General features: G+C 39.8%; 4 protein-coding genes and 1 long non-coding RNA gene across 5 annotated transcripts in view; 3 read left to right on the top strand and 2 right to left on the bottom strand.

Moving 5' to 3' along the window:
- Positions 1-841, bottom strand: part of LOC311044507 (H-2 class II histocompatibility antigen, E-S beta chain-like) — a 43,935-nt gene extending 43,094 nt beyond the window's left edge. Inside the window, exon 1 of the mRNA XM_084056146.1 lies at positions 753-841. The gene's annotated coding sequence lies outside the window, so the exon portion shown is untranslated. The remainder of the gene's footprint in view (positions 1-752) is intronic.
- Positions 1-26,833, top strand: part of LOC311044154 (mediator of RNA polymerase II transcription subunit 27-like) — a gene marked incomplete at its 5' end in the record, with an annotated part of 192,628 nt that overhangs the window by 133,490 nt on the left and 32,305 nt on the right. The window lies entirely within an intron of this gene.
- On the top strand, positions 2,875-7,663 carry LOC311043235 (uncharacterized protein; the record flags this gene model as incomplete). Its single annotated transcript, XM_084054411.1, has 3 exons — positions 2,875-3,059; positions 4,211-4,410; positions 7,632-7,663. 3 exons carry the CDS (start codon positions 2,875-2,877, stop codon positions 7,661-7,663), a joined length of 417 nt encoding a protein of 138 aa, XP_083910537.1.
- LOC311043786 lies at positions 18,794-19,898 on the top strand. The gene is made up of 4 exons (XR_014600645.1): positions 18,794-18,940; positions 19,239-19,298; positions 19,495-19,586; positions 19,798-19,898. It is a non-coding gene; the product is annotated as an uncharacterized lncRNA (long non-coding RNA).
- LOC311043236 (H-2 class II histocompatibility antigen, E-S beta chain-like) lies at positions 19,950-26,520 on the bottom strand (the record flags this gene model as incomplete). Its single annotated transcript, XM_084054412.1, has 4 exons — positions 19,950-20,028; positions 22,579-22,798; positions 24,546-24,818; positions 26,334-26,520. 4 exons carry the CDS (start codon positions 26,518-26,520, stop codon positions 19,950-19,952), a joined length of 759 nt encoding a protein of 252 aa, XP_083910538.1.

The raw sequence follows: 26,833 nt of genomic DNA on the forward strand, positions 1-26,833 counted from the left end.
TTTTCCAGGCCCTCCGGGTACCCCAACTTTGATTGGCTCCCACAAAGTATCCCAAGGGAGTTGGGTTGGAACAAATTGAGAGGTGTTTGTAGACACCTTTATGAACATGTTTGTGAAGAAAGCTAGTGGTAAGCATTTATTTTACAGATTGGTCAGACATTAGGCTAACTTTCCCTAACTAATTATCTAACCCAGTGCACAATACTACTAATAATAAAAATAACATATTTAGCTCCTACTAGTGTTGTTAGGTAGAGTAAACCTGACTCTAGAACTACCAGAAGGGCCCTGATCATATGGGCTTAAATGACACAACACACTCTGTGTGTGTGTGTGTGTGTGTGTGTGTGTGTGTGTGTGTGTGTGTGTGTGTGTGTGTGTGTGTGTGTGTGTTCAGCGTCGCTGGTAAAATGCTGTTCATGTTCATTAAACATCAATCTAAGCCTCATTACATCTCACTGCTGAAACCATCAAATATCTTTAAAAACACACTGGTCATGTGATCAAAGTGTCACATGAGAAGTGTGTGTGTGTGTGTGTGTGTGTGTGTGTGTGTGTGTGTGTGTGTGTGTGTGTGTGTGTGTGTGTGTGTGTGTGTGTGTGTGTGTGTGTGTGTGTGTGTGCGTGTGCGTGTTTATGTGTCACAGGTCATTTGTTTGTATTGTGCATTGTACTGTACATATTTGGTTTTATATAATAACAGTAGATATACATGTATATATTATATAATAACATAAATATAATGTACTTACTTCCTGGGATCGCTTTGACATGAAGTACAGAGGAGAGGATGAGGAGGGTGGCTGTAATCTGCATCAACACTGATCAAAACTAAACAGAATTTAATAGATGAGAATAAACAGATGAGAATAAACAGATCAGAATAAACAGATCAGAATAAACAGATCAGAATAAACACATGTTTACCTCAAGAGAAGTTCTGGAGTCTGAAAGAGAATGAAGGAGGACTCGTTTTATAGTTTAGAAGAATCAGCCAATCAGATTAAAGATATGATGTTGCATCATCTGTTTCCAGAAAGACGACAGTGTGTATTATTGCACATAATCATGTATATAGCTGCTGCTTATGAACCTCATGTCTCCTTATGTACATACTGTACCTTATGCACCTTATGTCTCCTCATATACATACTGTACCTTATGCACCTTATGTCTCCTCATGTACATACTGTACCTTATGCACCTTATGTCTCCTCATGTACATATAGTGTACCTTATGCACCTTATGTCTATACAGTACCAGATAGATAAGCTATGTTTATATACTTTATGTAAATATCTTTGTTTGATTCATCTTTTATTCTCTCCTTGCCCCTCCCCCCGTCTTCTTTTTTTCTCTTTCTGAAAATAACTAAAACTATGGAGTTGCACAAAAAATAACTTCACCCACTTCTTTACACCTTTAACCTGAGATGTGACAATAAAGATGATTCTGACTCTGTTGAAGAGAAACACAAGAAAGAAAGAAAGAAAGAAAGAAAGACAGAAAGACAGAAAGAAAGAAAGAAAGAAAGAAAGAAAGAGGGACATCTTCAATCAGAAAGTAAAATACCTGGGCACAGAAGAGAATACCCAAATAAAATGCTGGAGCACTCCACTGGTCTACTTTGTACTGTATAAATATTATTATGTGTGTTCAGCATTGCTGGTAAAATGTGTGTGTGTGTGTGTGTGTGTGTGTGTGTGTGTGTGTGTGTGTGTGTGTGTGTGTGTGTGTGTGTGTGTGTGTGTGTGTGTGTGTGTGTGTGTGTGTGTGTGTGTGTGTGTGTGTGTGTGTGTGTGTGTGTGTGTGTGTGTGTGTGTGAGCAGCCAATCAGAATTATTATTTTATTAAACATCACCTGTTACTAGAGAGACATGTTGAAGTGATCAACCTGACAGACTGTACATAATTATGTATTTATTTATTGTTTGTTTGTTTTATTTGACTCTTGTTGGTAATGTCAAGGTGTTTTTTATGTCAATAAGGACACCTTAAATCTGATGTCATTTAAAAGTTGAAACAGACAGACAGGCAGGCAGGCAGGCAGGCAGGCAGGCAGGCAGGCAGGCAGGCAGGCAGGCAGGCAGACAGACAGACAGACAGACAGACAGACAGACAGACAGACAGACAGACAGACAGACAGACAGACAGACAGACAGATATATTGAAAACTTTGGTTACTAGTTACTATGCAGATATAAAGAATTACATTTTAAAACATACATTAAAGGTGTGAAGAGTGTTTGTTTCTTACAGATAATGCATTTTCAGTGCTCTCTCCTGATTGGCTTAAATGTTGTCACCTACCTGAACATGTATTATATTCTGTTTAGTAAAGAGCTGGAGAGACCATGTGACCGAACAAACGCTCTGTAGCAATGATTACTATCACAATATACTACTTTAACCTTTTAACAAAAAAACAACAAAAATATATCACTTACCTTACCTTTAACCACTTTAGCCCTATATAGGCTATTTGAAAATAGCAGATCTACAAGCTCACAACGTGTCGCATGGTGACCCATTGTGAGCTTGTAGATCTGCTATTTTCAAAAAATGTAATGCTTTTACTTTTGATACTTTAAGTATATTTTGATGCCAATACTTTTTGTACTTTTACTCAAGTAACATTTTGAACACAGGCCTTTTACAAGTAACTGAGTATTTTTTATATTGTGGTATTTTTTACTTTCACTTAAGTAAAATATCTGAGTACTTCAATCCACCACTGGACAGTATTGACACTCTTACTTAAGTAAAAAAAAAAAGATTATTTTCTTCCACCAGGCGGCTCTCTCTCACATACGTTTCTTCGTCATCATACGTGATGCCGTCATCACGTACGTTTACGCTCTGCGTCATTCAAGATGGCGGCGCCCGTGGAGGTGGTTCTGGTGTCGCTTGGTGAGAGGTTTCCTTCATCAAACATCAACCCTCTGCACGCGCTGGCCGACAGGAAGAGCTTTAATGTGTTGTTTATGAACACCTCCTCCTCCTCCTCCTCCTCCTCCTCCTCGCACCTCTTGCTGTTCTCCTCCTCTGGGAGTCAAAGGTAAACAAACATGTCAACAAGCAGTGTCGCCATGGGTCAAGTGACGCTTGTCTGTCGCGAGCGTCATGGCAGAATTTCAACCTGGTGTTTGCACTTTCTCCATTAACAGTCCGTACTTCTACATAAACGTTCATATTTTTAATATAAAGTGTTTACCTCATGGCCATTGATGTTACAACTATGTACGGGCCCTTATAAGTACCTGTATCTTCAGTATTGTTCAATAAAAAGCATTTTAATCAGATTGGTGGCCATTTTCTCATCGAGTTATAATGTATCAGTGTGCAGTACACCTCCCAACCGATAGGTGCGCGTAGTTGAAAGCACATCAAGAAAATGGCCACCAATCGGATTCAAATGCTTTTTATTAAACAATACGGAAGATACGGGTACTTCTGAGGGCCCGTACATAATGTTAACATCCGTGGCCATGAGGTCAGCACTTTATATTGTAAATGTGAACGTTTATGTAGATGTACGGGTTGTAAATGGAGAAAGAGACAAAACCAGGTTGAAGTTCCTTCATGACTGTCATGATATGTCTGTCATGTGTCAGAGTGATGTTATTTATGTTTATGTTATTATGTTTCAGTACTGGAGTACTTTTTACACCACCAAGCAGTGGTGATTTAGTGAGAGAAATAAGCAACCAGGACTATGAAAATAAGCTACTAATGTAGTTTATAGACCACATGAGACATTTAAACCTACACACTGTATACATCTGCTATTTTCAAAACAAATCTTGAAATAAAATGTGTAATATTGTAAACATTGTAACAACACAAATGTAGTATATGGGGCTCCCTGGCACTAAACATGTTCAGATGAAGTATGTTTGAGTATGAAGCAACTGTCTTTAGTTGCTATAAACAACACAAGATGTCTGGAATTTAAATATATTGTATAGCTATTGAGATATTTGGCATACATATTGAGATATGTGCATCGCACAGCCCCAGACTAATGTAAAATAAAAACATAAGTGTTAAAATGAATTAGTTTCTGTTTTACATTGGTGGCATACAAAAACATGATAAAATAGTGGATATACAAGCCCTATTTTTGCTATTTATTTATTTAAATGTTTAATGGTAATGGAGGAAAAGGTTATAAATAATGGTGATACTGATGTGTTTTTTCTGCTCTAGTAAAAGAAGCATCTTCATCTGTGTGCATCTGAGGAGCTCTGAGGAGGAGGAGGATGATGATGAGGATGATGAAGGGGCGCTCAGACTCCACTCCAGTGGGTTGTTCCTCAGACATCACCGGATCTCCAACCGGAGCCGTGGCTCCGCCCACCTGGTGGCCACGCCCTTACCTTCACCTTCATCTCTGGAGATGTCCGGAGGTACAGTGTGTTATTGTTATTATATTGTTGTTGTTATTGTTATTATATTATTGTTGTTGTTGTTGTTGTTGTTAATATAGTTTTTAGGACGAATACAAGAACGCTCGCCCAAAACACGCTCGTCCCGGGGTCAAATCAAATTAGGACCTCAGAACGGTCGCCACCAAGTATTTCTAAACGTATTTGAAAACTTTAGTTACTTTGCAGAAATACATTATTCTATTATAAAACATGCATTAACTACTTCAGCCCTATTTTATTTGAAAATAGCACATCTACAAGCTGACATTGCGTCACATCGTGAGTAAAACTATGTCTAAACCTAACCTTATTCCTAACCTTAACCTCAGTAAAACTATATCTAAACCTAACCTTATTCCTAACCTTAACCTCAGTAAAACTATGTCTAAACCTAACCTTATTCCTAACCTTAACCTCACTAAAACTATGTCTAAACCTAACCTTATTCCTAACCATAACCTCAGTAAAACTATGTCTAAACCTAACCTTATTCCTAACCTTAACCTCAGTAAAACTATGTATAAACCTAACCTTATTCCTAACCTTAATCTCAGTAAAACTATGTCTAAACCTAACCTTAGTACTTTTTTTTGTACTTAAAGTACATTCTGACACCAATACCTTTGTACTTTTACTCAAGTAAATTTTGAATTCCGGACTTTTACTTGTAACAGAGTTTTTCTATATTGCAGTATTGATACTTTTACTTAAGTAAGAAATGTGAGTACTGTTTCCACCTGCTTTTCACACAGTTAAACAGCTCAAAATAGTGATTCTGCCATAACTCACAGACATGTCATGTCTGTCTGTCTGTCTGTCTGTCTGTCTGTCTGTCTGTCTGTCTGTCTGTCTCTCCAGTGGTCTCTCTATAAGGTGGTCTTAGGAGCAGGCAGCAGACACACTCTCATGAGGGACGGGTCAGGATTTAATTCATAAATGTAAGTTTGCTCATCCTGGCGCTTCGTTCACTATTTCAGGAATAAATGGCTTTGTACAAAATGTTAACTATAAAGATAACAATGAGGCCATTTATCCACATTGATGAATTGTCTATTCTTATATTCTGTATTGCATATTATTCTTTGCATATATATTATTCTATACCTGCATATAAAGGATATGCGTGTGACATCATCATCAAACCCGGAAGTTATGCAGGAATGCCTACTGAGTGTCAAAAAGATACTTTCTGGCCTTGACAGCCCATGCATCCAAACAGAAAAGTCATATCTGATTGCATTAAACAACATTAAACAATGTTAAACTCACTTTGCATGTCGCTTTGCCACTCGATGTGCCATTCACTTTAAGCATGCGCATATCCTCTATTATTCCGTGGCTTTGAAATGACACTGAGGTCATTCTGATCCTGTGAGGCCAACCGCTCCACCACTCTGTCCTCACAAATAATCATTTGAATATATATATATATTTTTTTTTATGCAATTTATTTTTTACTCAAATCTGTCCTTCTGGGGGTCCCTGGAACTAAATATTTTGAGATGGGGGTCCCTGGAACTAAATATTTTGAGATGGGGGTCCACGGCCTAATACATATCATTGTGGGGGTCCTTGACATGATAAAGGTTGAGAATCACTGATATAAAAACATACGTTTTTTTCTTCTAAACGGTTAGGTTTTAGAAGACATTTTGTAGAATATATATTCATAGATTTGCACACATTTTCCTGATTTTTCAAAAAAATAGCAGACATAAAATAGCAGATCTACAAGCTCATAGCGTGGCACTCTGTGCCACGCTATGAGCTTGTAGATCTGCTATTTTTGAATAGTCCAAAGAAATCTAAAATGACACTGTTCTAAGACAAGTGTGTGTGTGTGTGTGTGTGTGTGTGTGTGTGTGTGTGTGTGTGTGTGTGTGTGTGTGTGTGTGTGTGTGTGTGTGTGTGTGTGTGTGTGTGTGTGTGTGTGTGTGTGTGCGTGTGTGAGAGAGCTGGAGAAGTGTAGGCGAGTGGAAGACTCCTACAGATCAGTCATGAATGAGATGAAGAAGAAGTCTCAGTACGGAGGACCAGACTACCAGGTCACCTGTCTGTCTGTCTGTCTGTCTGTCTGTCTGTCTGCCTTCCTGTCTGTCTGTCTGTCTGTCTGTCTGTCTGTCTGTCTGTCTCTCTCTCTCTCTCTCTCTCTCTCTCTCTCTCTCTATTGTGCACTAACATTGTAACATCAGAGTTACAGACCTGTAAGGGTCCATTTGGTTCCTATCAATCATTTAGCTTGGAACCCCCCTGGAACCCTCTCAAGGACCCCTGGGGGTCCCCGGAACGCACCTTGAGAACCCCCGGTTTAAAGTATGGATTTCAGAGGGAATCCCTGAGCGGTGGATGTGCCTCTGGGTCCTAGAGGGGGTCGGTGTGTTTGGAGAGAATCCACGTTATAAAGTTGAATCGTTTAAAAGAGGAAATTAAAAATCAGCAGAAGAATGAACGTTTAGCCTTTTTAATTTTGATATTTTGTCAAAGGAATGGACATACTTTGTATATTTCTATGTTGTACATCGGAAGTGTTATTATTTGCACTAAATGTAATGCAATTTGACAATGTTCTGTAAATTAAAAATTGCTACAAGAAAAGAAAAAGTGAACTATGTGTAACCGTTTATTTGAATATAGTTTGACCACATGAAACCTGTATACATCTGTTATTTGAGAATAGCAGATCTACAAGCTCACAACTCGTCAGGTTTTTTCGGGTTGTTTTTATTTTTATTTCGGGTTTAATTTGGTTATTTCGGTCCAAAAAAATGTACTCCTTGAAGTGGAGTAGTATATGGATGCATATTTATAGCAGAAAGAGCTTCACATTTAACTATAGCCATTCATACTCATTCAATTCTGAACCGATTCTTAAAATAAATAAATCTCTATTAGCTGTGAAGGGAAGGGTCAAATACCTTTTTTCACAATGTGCACTGATAAAACAATCACTGTAACAGAGATGAGCAATAAAGAAAGAGTATGCACTGTGCAATGTGAAAGCTTTATTTTATGCTTCTTAATATCAACAACACAATAACAGTTAGTGATCCAGACCCTGTGTAAGCAAGTGTAAGCAAAAGCAAGCTGTGTTACAAACACAATAACAAGTGATCCATACAGTATAAGCTTAAGCAAGCTGTGTGTTTCAACCCTAACAAGTAGTGATCCAGTATATTCTCTTTTTTTCTGTTTGCATACAGGACACAAACCATCACTGACCAAGGATTGTTAACTGTAAGCTATAATATCCCATACAAAGGCAATACAGAAACAGTCAACATGATGAACATGACATCTGTGAAATATGAACTGTATTCTGTATGATGCTTACATTTTAGATGTTGTGTCTTCTGGATTTATTGGCAGAAAAGTCCTTAATCAAAATCCAATTTGCGGAGGACGTCACTCTCGAGTGACATTAGAGTCAGACTATTTAGCCTGTATTGTCCCATTGTGGATCTCAGTCTATTCTTTATTAGTGCCAGCTTAGAGAAACTGCGCTCACCACTTGCATTAGTCACAGGTAATGTCAGGTAAAGCCTAAAAGCAATGTCCACATTTGGGAAGTAGGACTGCAGATTTTTTTTCCCTCAGAGACTGGAAAAGCTCTATTGCAGAAGAAGTATCATCACTGCTGATGTATTCTTTGTATTGGACAACCTCTTCCACAAAGTTTAACTCCAAGTCTGTTGAATATCTCCTCTGGAGATCAGCTGCTTTATTGCACAGCTCTTGTGCAGACAGAGCAGCGATATTGTTCAGGAAGACAAAAGTGTTGCTGAGGTCATTATATGACTTATACCTGTGATCTAGTTCTGCAATTAACCTATCCATAACAGTCACATATACACCAGAGGAGAACTTTTCTCTGCCTGATAAGTTAACCTCATGTGCTGTGGACTCATCCACCTGAACTGTACGTTTTCTTTGTCTATCTATGTCTGCTTTGTAAAGTGTTGAGACTGTTGGAGACATCATTTTATCTTGGGCCTCAAACACATCAAAGTTATCTCACAAGCCTCAACCATCGGACTAAATCAACTGCATTACACAGGTCCAGACGCACAGCCTGTAAAGCCTCACTTGTAGTCCCAAAACGCTGGAGAATACAATTCCACATATTACACAGAAAAGCAACCTCCAGTTTGTTCATTGTTTTGTAAAGTGACATTGCTTCTTTTGGAGTTGGAGCGTTTTGTTTGTTGTTATCAGCAATGCTCTGAAGTGAGTCTTGAATATTTACATAATTTCTGCACAGTGTCTGTGTGGCTTGTGCGTGTGCAGCCCATCTGGTGTCAGAGAGAGATGTCAGTGTTTCAATGCGTTTGTTTTCATTGGCCTGTAAATCCTGCAGTTACAACTGTCCTTCTAGCTGTTGACTTGGAACAGAAGTTGAACACATTTTGAAAAAAAGTTGAAAAAATCATCTGTCTCTAAGCAGCAGTTGACGCTGCTGACAGCAACCAGATTCAGTGTGTGCGCTGCGCACGGGACCCATTCAATTAGTGGATTTATCTCTTTGATGCGAGCTTGTAAACCTTTATAAACTCCTGACATATTTGCAGCATTATCGTAGCATTGTCCCCTGCAATTGCCTATGTCAATATCCATCTCCTCTAAAACAGTGATCACGGACTCACACAGAGCCTCCCCTGTGTGGCTTTGTATAGGAAGACATTTTAAGAAGCGTTCATAAATGTCGCCTTCGGGTGACACATAACGTAAAATGAACGTGAGCTGATCCGTGTGTGAAACATCGGGGGTTGAATCAAGGCTAATTGAGAAGTATTTGGCCATTTTAACTTCACTGATGATATCTGACAGCACCCGATCACCCATCAGCTGAATAAGTTCTTCACATATGGTGGAGGAAAGATAAGAGGGGGTACCTGATCCAGCATTACCATATTTTTCTATGTGTGACTTCAAAAATGGGTCAAACTCACCTATTACCTCAAGGATGCCCAAGTAATGTCCATTGTCAGGCCTGCCAATTATTTCACTTGTGCCCCGGAAAGCCATTCCCCGCTCTGACAAAAGTCTGACAACTACCACTACTCTCCTCAGTACATCTGTCCAGTATGTATACTGCGACTCCAGCTGTTTTCTCACTTCAGTGTCAATTACTCCAATATCTGATGCACGTCTAATGTATGTTAACATGGCCTTCCTGTGGCTGTCACTGTTCTCATGTTTGGGTCATTTTTCCGAGGCATGTTTCCAGTCACTCCAGCCGGTTTTAAACGGGCATTGTCCATTTCCATCATCACAAAACAGTCGGCAAGCAAAACAATAAATTGAACCAGTGGACGGGGAATAAAGAAGCCATTCTCTGGACACCAGCTCGCCGTTTTGGAGCTCACGTTTGAAAAAAGATTTTGAGAAAAATCTCTTTTGCTCCTTATCCACCGCCTTATTTTGACATGACTCTAACCCTAACCCCATCTTTATCCAGTATGATTGAACTCTGTCATCAACTTTACCCCAACCAGCAGGATCACTGTTGTAGGAATCCTCCGTTGTTTGGGCCGGCTGGGCCGCCTCAACAGGCGGTGTAACTTTTTGCGCTGCTGCTGGTGCCCGACCCTCTGCTTCAGACTGTGGTGACTGGGTATATGAGGGCCCTGGCTCAGAAGCCTCTTCCAGCAGGTTTCTGCCTTTATCTAGGTTCACCCCCACCTAAATGGTAAATGATCATTGGGGCATTTATATAGTATAGCGCTTTTATCCAAAGCGCTTTAATGTGCATTATTATTGCCAGACCTGAAAGGTATGGCCTACACGAGCCTTTGTCACCAATGTGTCCATACATGGTATGTCTGGTTGTGGTTAAGTTTCTTATGCATGAATAAATAGGCACAGACTAGTCGTGACATCACTATTATGTCACAAGTATAAATACGGTTGGTATATAACGTAAGACACAAAGATTTCAGAATTAGACTTCACACGACTTCACACAACACCGGCTTAGGTCTGGCACAACTAGGTCTCCTGGTCTACATTTACCCATTCATTCACTCACACACACACACACACACACACACACACACACACACACACACACACACACACACACACACACACACACACACACACACACACACACACACACACACACACACACACACACACACACACACACACACACACACACACATTCAGTCACACACACCGTGTCCGCACCCGACCAAAACAAACCATGCAAGGCACCAACCTGCTCATTGGGAGCACTGGGACTTGTTGTTCCCAGCAGTTCTACCTCCTCATCACTAGAGTTATTGGGGTCTGGGGCCTCATGTTGTGTCACTGCTTCAGATGGTACAGCTGCGCTATAGCAGCAGACGCTGTAACTGGTCTGAAGAATCCCGTGAGTTTCTTCATTTTGCTCAGTGTCTCCTTTTTACGCTCTTCTTTTTCTATTTTCCTTTTTCTTTTTTGTGCTCCACTGTCAAACAACCTCCTGTTATCCACCATGGTGATGATGATCACAACAAGGTCACAATCACAACAGAACACTGACAGACAGATGTCCCGCCAGGATGACAGGTGAACTGCAACTGACCTCACCTCCGGACCTGTGCCCTTGTGTAATCTGCGCATCTTCATTGGCTGGACTGGGATATAGCCAATGGAGCAAGTTGCTGATGCCTGGGTGGGGCTAGAGCGGATCCATCTATGAATCCAATCTATGGATTCACCAATCCATAGATTGGTGAAGCAATAGGAAGCGGCGCTGGAATCCAGCGCCTGGGTTTGGATCCGCCCTTCAAGACCATCATCGATTGGGCTCGTTCTTTCAGTCTACTGGTCGTTCTGAAGTAGACTAGCCTATGGTAGTTTGTGTGTAAACCATCTATACAGTTAGACTCTCATAGACATATTTTATGATTCTGACATTTTCAATCTACGAGAGTTGTAGCTTCTATCCTCCCATTTCCAACTGGACTTTCAGCCCCTAGCCCGTAGGGGCGTAGGGTGTCCAAACATGTATAAATGCAAAATAAAAGGTGCTTACCCTCTTGCCCCAAATGTTAACTCACTCTACAGGGTTCTAGTGCAATGTAATAATCCATATTTTTCGATAAAGCAGTGTTTTAATCCCGTCTGTGTGTCCCCCCCCCCCCCCTCGTTTACTTCTGTTTACATTTAGTGTAATTCTGGATGTGCTTCGTCACTACTGACCATTGGGACAGAATCGACCACAGACAGGATTAAAACACTTATTTATCGAAAAACATGATGCCCTGTTTCTGGATGTGCTCACTGCTCAATGTATCATTTTATTGAGAAATCCATAGAAGAGCACAGACCGGGCGCTACTGTATATTTTAAGAAATTATCATTATTTTCTTTTCAAAATGACAAAGATAAATCTTTAATAAGATATATGTGTCTGTCATCACCAGACTGCAGTTGTTGAGCGCTGTTAATAGACAGTCTTGTGATGACAGCTGTGTTTTTACCGTCTTAATACGTTGCTGTGTGGACAGAGATATGTTTGTAAACGGGGCCGTGTAGATCTTAACCAAAAGGAAAAAAAGCAACGTTTATTTAAAATTCATAATGTCATAATGTATATCTGAAAAGTAACTAGTAACTAAAGTTTTCAAATAATTGTAGTGGAGTAAAAGTATAATATTTGCCTCTGAGATGTAGTGGAGTAAAAGTAGAAAGTAGAAGTATTGTAAATTGTAAATAGTGGGTTTGGTGTGACCTTGTGGAAGTCAAAGTGACTCAATGTGACACAATGTTTCTCCTTCTTTTATTGATATTCAAACCAAGCAAATGAAACCCACAATCTAACGGCTAAACTTCAAACCATTCATGGTCAGGGGTGCAGATCCCAGGGAGAAAGAGGAGACATGTCTGACACAATAAAGCATTTAGAAATAAATGATATAATTTAAAATACATATTTCAAGGTTTTGTTTTTGCCACCGTGTGTCCTGATCATCAACAACTACCAAATAAATACATCCACAAGCTTCATCATCTTCATCATCATCACTTGTCCACAGAGCTGTTAACTAGTTTAATGAGTGAAGTTCAGCCAATATGAACGATAGAAACACAACAGTGGAGCTGAACAATGGAAAGATAAATAATACTGACCAAGGAATATCTAAACTGTCTGAATTAGACACTTATTTTGTTCTTTACTTTAGTAAAGTTTGCACGACCTTTCTGTTATTGTTGACATTAGTTTGTTTCATTGAAAATGGATTTGGTGTTTATTTCATGCTAAATGTCAGACAAACTGTAATCATTGTGAACATTATTAGTTTGTTTAAAATCCAAGCGTTAACTCTATGTTGGTGATATTATTGATGTTCCCTCCAGAAAGTCATTTCTTTTGGTTCCTCCTTAAGATCTGCTTCCCTGATCATGATTACATAATCATTACATTACAGTCATTTAGCAGACACTTTTAACCAAAGCGACTTACAATAAGTGCATTCAACATAGGTAGGCAAGAAAACTACTAATCACCAGAAGTCTGAAGTGCTTTCTCTTCTAAAACAAGCAACTAAGATCATACCTAGAGCTAAGGTAAAAGTGCAATATATCAGCTACCTACTTTCTTAAACAGATGAGACACATAGAGAAATCAAATGAGCAAGAGCTAAAACAAATAAGTGATGATTACATATAAATCATTGCTTATATAAATGATTGCATGTCATCAGTGTTTCCCATTAATTTCCTAGACTATGGCAGCCCACCATTGTCTAATTTGGGTGGACCATTCACCTCAGACCCCTAGAGGATCAGGTCCACCCATCACCTCAGACCATCCTAGAGGATTAGGTCCACCCATCACAGGGACTGTTGTCATAATGATCGTAACACATTAATTATCACACATTATAAATGATTACATAATAAATGACTTATGGTCAATTATAAAATAATAAAACCTTTTTTACAAACATGGCTGACTGACTTCAATATAGTGTAGAACTGAAATATTATGTTTGTGTTTTCTGACGACAGAAACTATACAAAGTCATTTGATGAACCGCCCACACTAATTAGGACTCCCTCTTCCTTTGGTGTGTCGCCCAGGTGGCGCCTAAACCCTGACCTTTAACCTCACTAAAACTATGTCTATAAACTTAACCCTAATCTTAACCTTACCTCAAAACCATGTCGACCTGAGCGAAACACTGGGAAACGGCACACTAATTATCGTTAGCCTTGGCTAGCCAATTACCATTTTTAATTGTTTAAAAGACACATCTGTGGAAAAAGGTTGATGATGACATCATTGCGCTGCTATTATGATTATTTAAAAGGTTGATGATGTCATCATTGTGCTGCTGCTATGATTATTTAAAAGCTGAATGGACACACATGTATTGCCTCCTCTCTCCACCAGGGGGCAGCGATGACTCTCTGCTTCTCTGAAAACACACCCAGGTGTTCTGTGAAAAGACAATAAACCAATAAGAATCAGAATGTATTAACTGTGTGAACATGTTAACACTTTAGAATAACCCTACCTTATAATAGTGAATTAATCATTCCCAAATTATTAGTTAATGTGTTATTCATGACTTGTTAAATGTTTGTTAGTGGTTAATGATTTAATGATTTAAAACTATGCTATAAATAGTTAATAGATCATGAACAAGTTATTAGTAAACTAGTTAAAAACCTAACCTCCCAGCAGCCTCCCTGCAACTACAGTAACCATCAAAGTAGAAACAACTCAGTCCATTCAAACAACATTTGACCAATACTTTGTCAATAGTGTATCTTAGTAGGAAGGGCAGCTCAGTTGGTAGAACACTCTCCTTTGGACCACAAGGTTCTGTCTTTGATCCTGATAGTGATGGAATGATCAGTGTTTTCAATGAACTGAATCATTGGGTTCAGTTCACTGACATGTTGTGTTCAATTAGACACAGCTACCATACATACCCAATGGTTCACCTGATTCGGATGCTATCAATGCATTGAATGGGACATTATCACCTTTTATTAGACCATTGAGTGGGCGAAGTAGGCGACCTACTTACCTACCCGCGATTTATCAGACCATTCATTGGGTGTTATCAAGACATACTGACCTACCAACGGAGATGACTTAAATAGTTCAGTTTTGGTTTTGGTTTTGGTTGTTTTGGTTTCGGACCATGACGGAGGCGCGCAGTCTCAGGTGAGCTGGAGCCCCGCGAAGGACCACCGAGGGAGCTAAAGCGACCGAGTTGCCGTCCTGAGCGGTGCGACGCTCGCCTGAGCCTACTCAGCGCCGTTGGAGTTATGTACCGATAGGCACAGAATCGTAAATATTGTTGTGGGGACTGCTCCGCCTCCAAAGTAGGTCAGTAGCTCCTGATTACGCCCGATGAATGGTCTGACTAATCGCGGGTAGGTCCGTGTATCGCCTACTCCGTCACCTACTCGCCCATTCAATGGTCTGATAAAACGTGATAATCGTCCATTCAATGCATTGATAGCATTCGAAGCCGGTGAATGGTTACACTGTAAAGGTCCTTACACCTGAATGAGATAAAATGTTCATTAGTTTGTCAGAAAACCACCAAAACACAAGTTGGATGACCTCTACTCGTTAATTCTGCTAGTTTAATCAAATATGCAAATTGTCTCATTAACTATGCGCAATACAAACATGACCCAAGCAGAAATGGATTCTACGCGAAAAAATCATATTAGGAATGTACTGAATCATTGGGTCCTGATAGTGATGGAAAGAATTGAAAATAATTAAAAAGAAAGAGGAAGTGAACCTGGGTGTGTGGGAGGAGTCTAAAGATCATCATTGGTTGTCGGCACCAGAATACGACCTGATAGAAGAGGAAGAGAGACAGTTAAAACACACAAATAAACCCTATGTGCTGTATTGTGTGTATTTCTCTATAAAATGCATAAATATACACACAACACAATAACACAATAACACAACAACATTAGGGTTCAGTCATCAGGGTCACATGTTGCATCAGAACTAATGTGAACATTTGACTCTTATTTAGGACTAAATGTAACACTGATGTATTAAAGCTAAATGTGACATAGAACACACTTTGACCTCTAACTAGGTTGTCTAAACTGGTCTAAACCGGTTAAGGTTCTAAACCAATATAAACCAGTTTAGGTTGTGGCTTTACGTGTTTGTTTGTTTGTTTGTTTGTTTGCATTTCTGTGAGGGTTCCACATGTCATGTGATCCTCTGTTGATCTGACCTCATTTGTTCCACTGGTATAGTATAATAATTAATGAAACATGTTAATTAAATATGTTAATTAAACATGTTAATTAAACATGTTAATCACCTCGTTTCTTCCACTGGAAGTAGATGAATCCAGACAGGAACAAGACCAGACCCAGCACCAGACCTGATGCTCCCATGGCCACCTTGTTCTTCACTGACTCTGGCATGGAGAAATCTGACAATACAAATATTATATTAATTATATGATATATTATTACAGTGGATTAAAACACCTGGTTCCTCACTGACTCTGACATGGAATCATCTGACAATACAAATATCATATCATACTCTAGTCACAGAGACTAACCCCCCCCCCAACCCAACCCTTGATGTGACTCTAGTCGCAGAGACCTACCCCCCCCCCCCCCCCCCGGCTTCTCAATCCTAGGGCAGACACTCAATTACCATTTATATTAATGCAGCATTTATATAAGACCAGTTCCATCTCTCAGGACTGTTCTCATACTTTACAGTCACTCTCAGCTCCTTCACTCAGCAGCTTCTGACCATGATGTGGAAATTCTATAAATTCTATACATTCTATAAATTCTATGAATTCTATACATTCTATAAATGTCTTTGTATCTGCAGCCATTAGTAAACACAGATGATGTACCTCATCTCTAGACGTGACACTAAGCTCTAAGTAGGTGAGGCTCTTGTCATGACCTTCTTATTAGAATAGTTACTTTTTTAGGATGTTTTAATGTATTTGTATAGATTTTTATTTCTGATGTCTGTATTATTATTGTCTTGTTTTTAATTGCCGTGCTGTTTCCTTTCTTTAAAACAAATGTACCTTCAGATACAAAAAGAGAAGAATGCTTGAACCCTTAAAAGTGTAACACATTACACTTATTACAGTAGATTACACTATATTATAGTATAGAGTACAGTAGATTACACTATATTATAGTATAGAGTACAGTAGATTACACTATATTATAGTATAGAGTACAGTAGATTACACTATATTATAGTATAGAGTACAGTAGATTACACTATATTATAGTATAGAGTACAGTAGATTACACTATATTATAGTATAGAGTACAGTAGATTACAGTAGATTACAGTAACTGACCCCAGTCCATCTTGATAGGCGCGGTCAGGCTGGGATGTTCCACCATGCATGTGATCTTCTCTCCTGATCTGTAACACACACACACACACACACACACACTTTTTCCGCTGATGATCCTCTTCAAAAAGCATGTTATCTGAGGAGGATGATCAGTACCTAAACACAGTGTGTGAGGCAACACGCACTGGGTGAAAAAGGTGATATACCTGGATACATGGGCAAGGTATACACCCACCCAACATAAATGATAGGTGGGAGTTTTTCAATGAATGCGGGAGAGGACTGTTTACCTTAAAATGCCTTTAAGATACCTGGATATACGTCTCTCTTTTCTCTGCTTGGGAATCTTCCTTACACATGTAAATTAGAGGTTTGTTCAAACAATGGGAGGTGTGGGGTTCATAGAGGGGGGGGCTCAGAGAGAGAGAGAGAGAGAGAGAGAGAGAGAGAGAGAGAGAGAGAGAGAGAGAGAGAGAGAGAGAGGGGGAGAGCGAGAGAGAGAAACACAGACTATTGCACAATTACTGATTAAAAAACAATGAGTGAGATGTCTGTCTGTCTGTCTGTCTGTCTGTCTGTCTGTCTGTCTGTCTGTCTGTGAGAGAGAGATATATACACACACACACACACACACACACACACACACACACACACACACACACACACACACACACACACACACACACACACACACACACAGATCAGGTCTTGGGTCTAAATCTCAACTACTGTGCACAGTGGTTTAACTACTGATACTTTCTCTTTGATCTGGCTTAACTGTACAGTTGTGGCACTGTAAACACATCTGTATGCTATTCTTTCAATCGGTAGGAATGATGGCGCACAATCCGTCCGTGTACCTTGCAAATTCCAAATCTCGACAGGCCTCCCAAAGAAATGCCGGTCTGGGTGAGGATGCAACTCGGCAGTTGGGTCCAAACGGGGTACCTCAAAGCTTGAGTTGCTAGAACACCACTTATTGATACTTTTACTTAAGCAAAACAGTTGAGTACTTGTTCCACCAATGTCCCTGTTTAAAAATGATTGAATAAACACTAATAACCAAGGTTACTGTAGTAACAGAGGTCCTCTCTGTTACACAAGGTGCTGTACAACAAACAGTGGTGTGAAGTAACTAAGTACATTTACTCAAGTACTGTACTTAAGTACAATTTTGAGGTAATTTTACATTACTGAAGTATTTCCAATTGTCTATACTTTTACTTACTATTTTATTTACTATTATTTGAAAACTGTAGTTACTAGTTACTTTGCAGATATAAATGATTACATTATAAAACATGCATTAACCACTTTAGCCTTATTTTATACATCAACAAGCTCACACGCTATTTTCAAACGTATTAGCACTTTTACTTTTGGTACGTTAAGCACATTTTGATACCAAAATGTGTTGTACTTTTTACCCATATCACAAACAAGGCTACTTTATGTGTGTTTTCGTTTGTATTTTGGGGGATAGAGATTAGATTACATGCAGACACAACATTTGCATGATAGGTGTCGATGGTTTCAATGTTCCTATTGTTTCATGTTTCACTCCTGAGCACCGCCTCTTCACACCGTGTCTGTGAGATGTCTTTGAGCCAGTGTTGCCAGGTTTTTTTTATAATAAATTTGCACCAAGAATTTTATTTGAAAATAGCAGTCTACAAGCTCACAACGAGTTGCATCACGAGTATATCTTGTATAGCTTGTATATCTGCCATCTTCAAATAGCCGATGTATACAGTAGGTAGGTTTAAAGTGCTCATGTGAGTCATGTGACCCATAATCGCTTCTATTGGGCTTGTTTTTCTAGACCTGCTTGCTTGTTTCTCTCACAGAATCTGGCAACCCTAGCCACAGCACGGGGGCGTGTATTAGCCAAGGCACCAAGTTGGCTTTACAGGATAGCAGTTTGTTGTTAGAGAACTCTGCTTGGAAACTATTAACTGCATGATGAATTTGTGAGTAAAATGGCAACAAACACAAGTAGAGATTTATTTTATGCATCGGGTGCTGCTTCGAGTCCTCGCAGACGCCAGCCTTCGACTCCGAGAAGAACAGAATTATTAGGTGGTCCTCTTAGCTGGTCGAGAGCAACGCTGCTCGGGATGATGCTTTGTCTACGTTGCTGCCTCTGCCTGCACCAAAGAGCAAATAACATCAACCTTGCGGTAAGTGAAATTATGTCTGACTATATATGCCCTGTGTCTACTATCTAGAAAATTCTTTGTATGAGTTGCTTGTAGAAAAATAAGTGTAACTAATGTTCTGGTGGGCAACCTGGAAGGCTCACCCCAAAACACGATCGCCACCATTTTAGGGGGAATACCAGGTAGAGATTTTATCGGATATGTGCTGGATTTGTGCCCGGGTGACTGTGTTTGGGGCGAGTGTTTTGGTATTCCTTTGGTGGTTTGCCAAAAGCATTGATTTCCTCAAATTGACCTTTTATAATCATGCTGTTTACAGGAGGCTGTGAGGCGTCTACACAACTCGGAGAAGAATAACCACATTCAATCCAAAAGAAGTGTAAGTAACCAAATTCAACTATATCACAATCATGCTTTAGTAAGAGGGGAGACCAAGCCCCACCAATTTGATTTGTGGTGGGGGATAGTGGGGGGAGGTAGGCCTGTGGATTGAGTTCCTGTCCTGGTGAAATGTTTTAACTGATAAAAAAAATTGCACATGACTAAAAACTAACACGGTTCTTCTCTTCCAACAGGGTAAATTCTCCACATAGTATTGATGTTGCAGCTCATCTTTTAGGAGAACTAAGCATTAGTTTCTGTAATGTTGATCCTGTTTTTATAAAAGGTAAAGCGCACATGCATAATACACTCACAGTATTCACATAAGCTATTTGCATCTTAATAGAGTGGGCTAGACCTGCAGAAAACAGCAAACCTGTATTTCTTATTGTAGCCTACTTACAGGGCATTGTTTTGTCTTTTTGTATTCAAAGACCCCTGTGTTATAATTGAAAATAAATAATTGTAATTCTTTTTTTCTTCTGTTTTTCTTCAAGGCTTCAAGGACTGCCGTTTTGGATCTTCAGCCCTCCAGCAGTCCAAAGTTCAGGAGATCATCTCCAAAACCTCATACCAAACGCTGCATTCTCCAGGACCCAATGCTTGAGGACACAGAGCAACTCCAAAGATGGACTTCCATTTTGGATCTTCAGCCCTCCAGCAGGAAGAAGTTCACAAGATCATCTCCAGGACCTTGTACCAAATGCTGTGTTCTCCAGGACCCAATGCTTGACGACAAAGAGCTTGAGGACTATGTTTTTAGTGCAAACTTTTTAACTCAAATCTTTGCTTCTGGGTCCCTGGAACAAAATATATCTCTTCCTGTGGATTATACCAGGGACACATGACTTGGATTTAGCTCTTCCTTGGACCCACCCGTGGATTACATGAGTAGCCTACAAGTGACTTTGTTTTCCTTTTCCCGCTATTTTTCTTTGCTCCTCCTCATGGCACTACTTGCTGACTATATGTCAGTCTATGTGGATTATGCGGTCGACACACACTGACATTTTGCACCGTAATCCTGTGTATAACGCACTGACTTTTGACTTTTTTTTCCCAAGCACCTTAACTAACGTCCATAAGTATATCATGCACAGTATACATTGCTGCTATGTTCATGCACATATCTTATCTCAGGTAGCCTACTAGTGTGAGTATATAGACACACATTTCACCCACGTTTTTTAATTAAACCTGTGATGTGACAATAAACCTGATTCTGATTCAGAATATTTGAATATATATTTTTTAGAGTGAACATTTTTAACTCAAATCTTTGCTTCTGGGGTCCCTGGAACAAAATACTTTTCTTTGAAACAGTTTACCTTATCTGTGTGCTCCTGTTCCATTGTTTTGTATACATTTATTTTTCTTGATCAATAAACATAATTACATGAGTTCTGCCTATGTGTTTTTCTATATTGTTTGTGTGTGTGGATATATATATATATATATATATATATATATATATATATATATATATATATATATATATATATATATATATATATATATATATATATATATATATATATATATATATATATATAAATAAATTAGTGGGGGGGGGACTATAAACCATCCCTCCCGGTGGGGGGGGGGGGGACAAGCCACAGCCCCTGGGAGGGGGGGGGGGCTATAAACCACCCTTCCCACTGAGGGGGGGGGGGGGGGGGGTATAAACTAGGGGGTTTATACAAGAATTAGCATGCAGAATGTGGGGTGGGTGGGTGGGGTTATAAGCCACAGCTTCCAATCAAATGTAGTTTTCTGCACATGCTCAGAAGTGGTTGGGGTGGAAGGGTGAGAGGGGTGGGAGGGGTGGGTGTGTGAGGTCCTTGCTGGCCAGACACCACAGGGGGTAAATGCAAATGAAGGTCTCAGAAATGGTACATACACCTGAATATGTGGGAGGTATGTGGGAGGTGGTACATTAATGAATGAGGGCAGCATACACACACATACTCCCTTAAGTATCAGGGGTATGCCTGAGGGATACCCTCCCAAAATCATTGCTTTTCACCCAGTGACGGTGCAGAGGGGGGGAACCATGGTGAAGGGGGGTGGGGGGGGGGCACCAAAATGAGCCACAGCGTTATAGCCAATAAGATAACCTTATACAGTATAAGCTTGATATTGTAGGGGCGGCCATAGCTGAGTGGTTAGTGAGCCCGCCTAGGGAGCCAGAGGCCCTGGTTGCCCCAGGTTGGATTCCAGGCCAGGCCAGAATATGTGTCGAGGAAATGAAATTTGTCCCTGAGCAAGACTCTTAACCCCTAATTGCTCACAGGTTCTCATTGGAAACAAGACCGCAAGGACTTTCATGAACGACCTGTTAAAAGGAATTATCCTTGTCCTTATCCTTATATTTTCTCTGCCTAAAATAATCATGACGTGCGTGTGTCCTCAAGTTGAATGTGTGTCCATGTGGATCTGCTCAGAGCTGAAGCGGCCCCTCCTCCCCGCCCGGTCTGGCAGTGAGTGAGCAGCTGTTAATTAACACTAACATTAGGACAGATTGTGAAAGTAGCCGATCTACACGCTGAAACACACCGTGATTCAACACATTGATCCGTTCATTCATATTTCGTTTTTTGGAAAAAATAACTTGGACTATTTTTGTGTAGGAGTGTGAATGCCCCACTGGGCTCTCCTCTGCTCTAGTGTTTATTGTGTATTCCACTATTCCCTCCCCATTGCAGGAAAAATAGTAAGGCAAGAGGCAGAAGAAACTTATGGTGCGTTTGGAAATATAGCACTGAGCGCACTGGCCAATACAAACTAATAGGCGAGTGCGCTCCGGTGCGCAATTTGCGAACGCACCCTTAATAACGAGATACACATGTTATAGCGTGTTCCTGTGTGTGTATTCATGTATAACGCGCTCGCGCGCGGGTCTCTGTATGCGTTCTCGTTCACGAGCTTGCTGCGTGGTTGTGTCTGGAGTGGACTGGTGATAAACATGGTCGGGACTCGGAGGATTTTTTTTTTTTTTTGTGTTTGTGTGTGTGTGTGTGTGTGTGTGTGTGTGTGTGTGTGTGTGTGTGTGTGTGTGTGACTTAATATTAGCCTGCCAATTAATGGGCCATTTTCAGCAAGTGAGTAACACTTGTTTTATTTGTAAAGGATATATGTATAGTTGTCTATTAGGTGTGTATTTCTATGTATACAGTAGGTGTCGGTGTGTACCTGGGTGTGTACTCCAGGTAGGAGTGGTACTGGTAGTACCAGTAGAGGTGTGTATTTCTATGTATAGGTGTCTGTTAGGTGTGTACCTGGGTGTGTACTCCAGGTAGGAGTGGTACTGGTAGTACCAGTCTCCATCAGACAGATCATCGGCATAGGAGAGACCAGAGGTCAAAGGTTCTTGACCTCTCCACCAGGTCACCAGGATCACTTTAGGATAGAAGTCGTAGCTGCTGCACCTCAGCATGTGAGTGTGTTCACCACGACGAGGGGGAGTCTCTGACTTCAGGCTCACTTTGGGCTCCACTCCTAAAAAAGATGATGATGATTATTATTATTATTATTATTATTATTATTATTATTATTATTATTATTATATCAGTCATAGGAAATTTTCATTATCATTATATCATCCAAATGAGATCCAAATGACCCAGAAAGCTGAACAACGCTTGGTCTTCAACCAGCCAAAATGTTCACGTTTCCCGGCTCTCCCCCGTTCTCCTCTCCCTCCATTGGCTCCCAGTTGCTGCCCTCACAGTGAGTACTAAACACTGATGTTGGCCTACAAAGCAACCAAAGGTATGACACCCCCATATCTTCAAGTCTGATCCAACCCGACAACCCCTCCCTCTCACTCAGATCAGATAACACAGAGAAGCTGTCTGAACCTTCTCTAAAACACCCTGAACACCCCACTCGTCCTAGACTCTTCTCTCTTCTGGCTCCCAAACTGTGGAATAAACTCCCTATTGCAGTCAGAACTGCAGACTCAATCCCAATTTTCCGCCGTAATCTGGAGACTCACCTCTTCAGACTCCACCTCAGTTTTATACAACATAGAATGCATTTATATAATGTAATTTAAACATATTAAATAATTCACAGTTACAGTGCTTTACATGAACAAAACTAAACCAAGCAATATCATTTAATAAAATAGTTCAAATGAACAAGAGTAGAAACAAACAAAACAACACAATACACATAATCCTGTAAAATATTACTAAAGTGGTTAAAAACATACAAAACAAACTAGTAAAGACAATAATTAAATATAAAATCAGGAGGGTAAATGAAGTGTATAGAGGTGTGTTTTAGCCTTCATGGTTCTTTTTAAAGTTCATTTAAAAACATTAATCCTGGTGTCTCTATTTTAGGAAGGTCATTATATGTAGGTGAAAACACTCAGAAATAGATCTATATGTTTCATTTATACTCTGTGTACGATGGTGACACCACATGTTGTGAGCTTGTAGATCTGCTATTTCCACTGTGTGACAGCGTGTTAGGATACAGTATAAATCAAGAGGATCTGAAATGTTTCTCAGAATATTAACCCATTCAATCCGGGAACGCACCTGTGTCATTTAAGATTTATTTGGCTATTCAGATCTACATGAAAAAATAGCAGATCTACAAGCTCATAGCGTGGCACAGAGTGCCGCAGAGCTTGTAGATCTGCTATTTTTTCAAAAATCGTGACAATATGTGTAACTCTTTAGATATATATATTTTTAAAGCAAACATTTGTCAAATATGTTGTTCCAGGGATCCAGAAGCAAAGATTTGAGTTACAAATGTTCCCTTTAGAATCTATACATTCAAGATTTGCACAAATTTTCACGGTTTAAAAAAAAATAGCAGACATACAAGCTCATAGCGCGGCACTCGGTGCCGCGCTATGAGCTTGTAGATCTGCTATTTTTGAATAGCTAAATAATTCTAAAATGACAGAGATGCGTTCTGGAATTGAATGGGTTAAGGAATGTTTTTTTGTTTTTTTTAAAGAGGGATAGGGAAATGGGGAGAGAGATGGGGGGGGGGGGGGGTGACACGCAGTAAAGGTCGTCGGGAACGGGAGTAGAACCCGCGACACGCTGTCAGGCTGGCATTGCCAGCCGTCACGCTACGACCCAGGCTAAGGGATGTTTCATAATCATTATCAGATCAATATTAACACCATTAATCATCTCTGAATAGAATGATTTATTATGATGTCATGTTATAGTTTATGAGGTGATGAGTGTTGAGTGCTGCTCTGAGATCAGCTCACCTCTCTTGTTCAGAACAGAGGAGTAGTAGATCTCAATGTTGTGTTTGCAGAATGCCTCTCGTTGTGCTCTGAACATAGCCAGGTATGTAGGACCTTTATTCCAGCGCTCTGCGTTCTTCACACCAAACTCAGTGTATCCAACCCACTGATCTACTCTACTGTCCCACCTGAGGAACTCATCACCATCGAAATTAAGTGAGTATATGTACTGTATGTCCTTCAGCTCACTGGAGTTAAACACACAGCGGGAAGCCTCATAGTACACATATCCATCTGGAAATAGACAATTAAAAATGTCATTAATGTTCAGTTTTATTATCATCTGTATAATATCAACACTAGGCTAACTGCCCCCTATCGGCCAAATATGTCATTACATAAAGTCTAAAATAGGTTTGTGTTTGTTTGTGTGTGTGTGTGTGTGTGTGTGTGTGTGTGTGTGTGTGTGTGTGTGTGTGTGTGTGTGTGTGTGTGTGTGTGTGTGTGTGTGTGTGTGGCTGGTGTGTGTAAATCTACTCAGTTACTTTCCACCACTGCTAGCAGCCCACACACTGACTGCAACTCACAGAGAGACGAGGGAGTGTCTTCAGGTGAATGAGACAAGTGATTAAGAACCATTGAAGCTAATTAAATAATAATAGAATAGTTAATGAGTGGGGGCGGGGCCCCCACTCATTAACCCCCTCCTCCCCAAAGCTACATTTACAGCAGGAAGCCACATGGGAGGAGCTTCATGTATGTAAAACATACTATATAGCCTACGTTAGTGTGTGTGTTCATGTATTCCCCGCCTAGCGTACATGTGAAACTCAGAGGTTTTTAAACGTCTATTTATAGACCGTCTATATTATAGACGTCATTTCAACGTCTATAATATAGACGGTCTATAAATAGACGTTTAAAAAACAGCTAATCAACGTCTAGGCTAAGCCTAGACCGCTAAAAAACTTTCACCAGTAGACCAATTATAACCCTGTTTTAGCGTACCCCTTAGACGTATTTTAGACGTCTAATAGACCAAAAAATGCTCAGTGGGATGTAAAAGACTATTAAAGTCCACATTATTGCCCCCCCCCCCCCAGCCTCTCCTCCTGCATCTACATAGTTGTACCATCTACACCTCACCTACAGCTCAGGCTGTACAGAGCAGATACTAATGCATAGATTTGTAAATTAAACATTAAAGCACCTTGAGCACATATTCATGTTTACTAAAAATACATATTATTTAGAAAATATGTCACCATAAAAAACATAAATGCTTAATATACATGCTTAACCCATTTAGCACAGCACTCAGTGCCGCGCTGTGAGCTTGTAGATCTGCTATTTTTTTTAAATCATGAAAGTTTGCGCAAATCTTTGAATATATATATATACTTTTAAAGCAAACATTTGTAACTCAAATATTTGCTTCTGGGGGATTCTACAAATGTATTCTAAATCAGAGGTCTTCAACAGGGGGTCCGCAGAGGTACTGCAGGGGGTCAGCAAAATTGTTGTTTGATTAAATCTAAATCTTAACAGTTTAAAAAAAAAACATATGTTGCTATAATATCAGTGGTTCTCAAACTTTTTTCATGATTCCCCCCCCCCCCAAAAATAGCACATCTAGCGCGGCACTCTGTGCTGCACTATGAGCTTTAAGATCTGCTATTTTTGAACACCCAAAGAAATCTAAAATGACAGATATGTGTTCCTGGATTGAATGGGTTAAATATTTTCATTAATGTTAAATATATTCAACCGTTTTAGTTAATAACTATTGTGTTCATAGTATTCATGTACCTTTCACTGGTGGTTTCTTCAAGGCAGTGCGGATGATGTCCAGCTGGCCTTTGCAGTACTGCTGATCATCCACAGCTACTGCATAACCTCCTGGGAGGGTCATGTGATCTACAAACGGAGGCTGAGTGAACACCATCTTCCCTTTGTTGAAGTCTGCGTACTGCAACACTTCACCATCCAGTGACATCATCCACTCTTTATATGAGTCTTTAACTGTGTCTGAACAGCCAATGACTTTAATGTGCTCATGGAACACTGGAAACAAAGATGAAATCAATTTCAAATAACAATCATCATCATCATCATCTTCATCATCATCATCATCATCATCATCATCATCATCATCATCATCATCATCATGTTAAACAGTCATGTTTGGTTCTAAAGTTGAATATTAGAAGTATCTTCCTGTCAAACATTTTATTCAACAGATTTAAATGTTTGTGAACATAACATTATATACATATAATATACAGTGGTGGAAAAAGTAGTCACATTTT

This window comes from Gymnoscopelus microlampas, assembly GCF_963454915.1.
Source record: "Gymnoscopelus microlampas genome assembly, chromosome: 4".
NCBI lineage: Eukaryota > Metazoa > Chordata > Actinopteri > Myctophiformes > Myctophidae > Gymnoscopelus > Gymnoscopelus microlampas.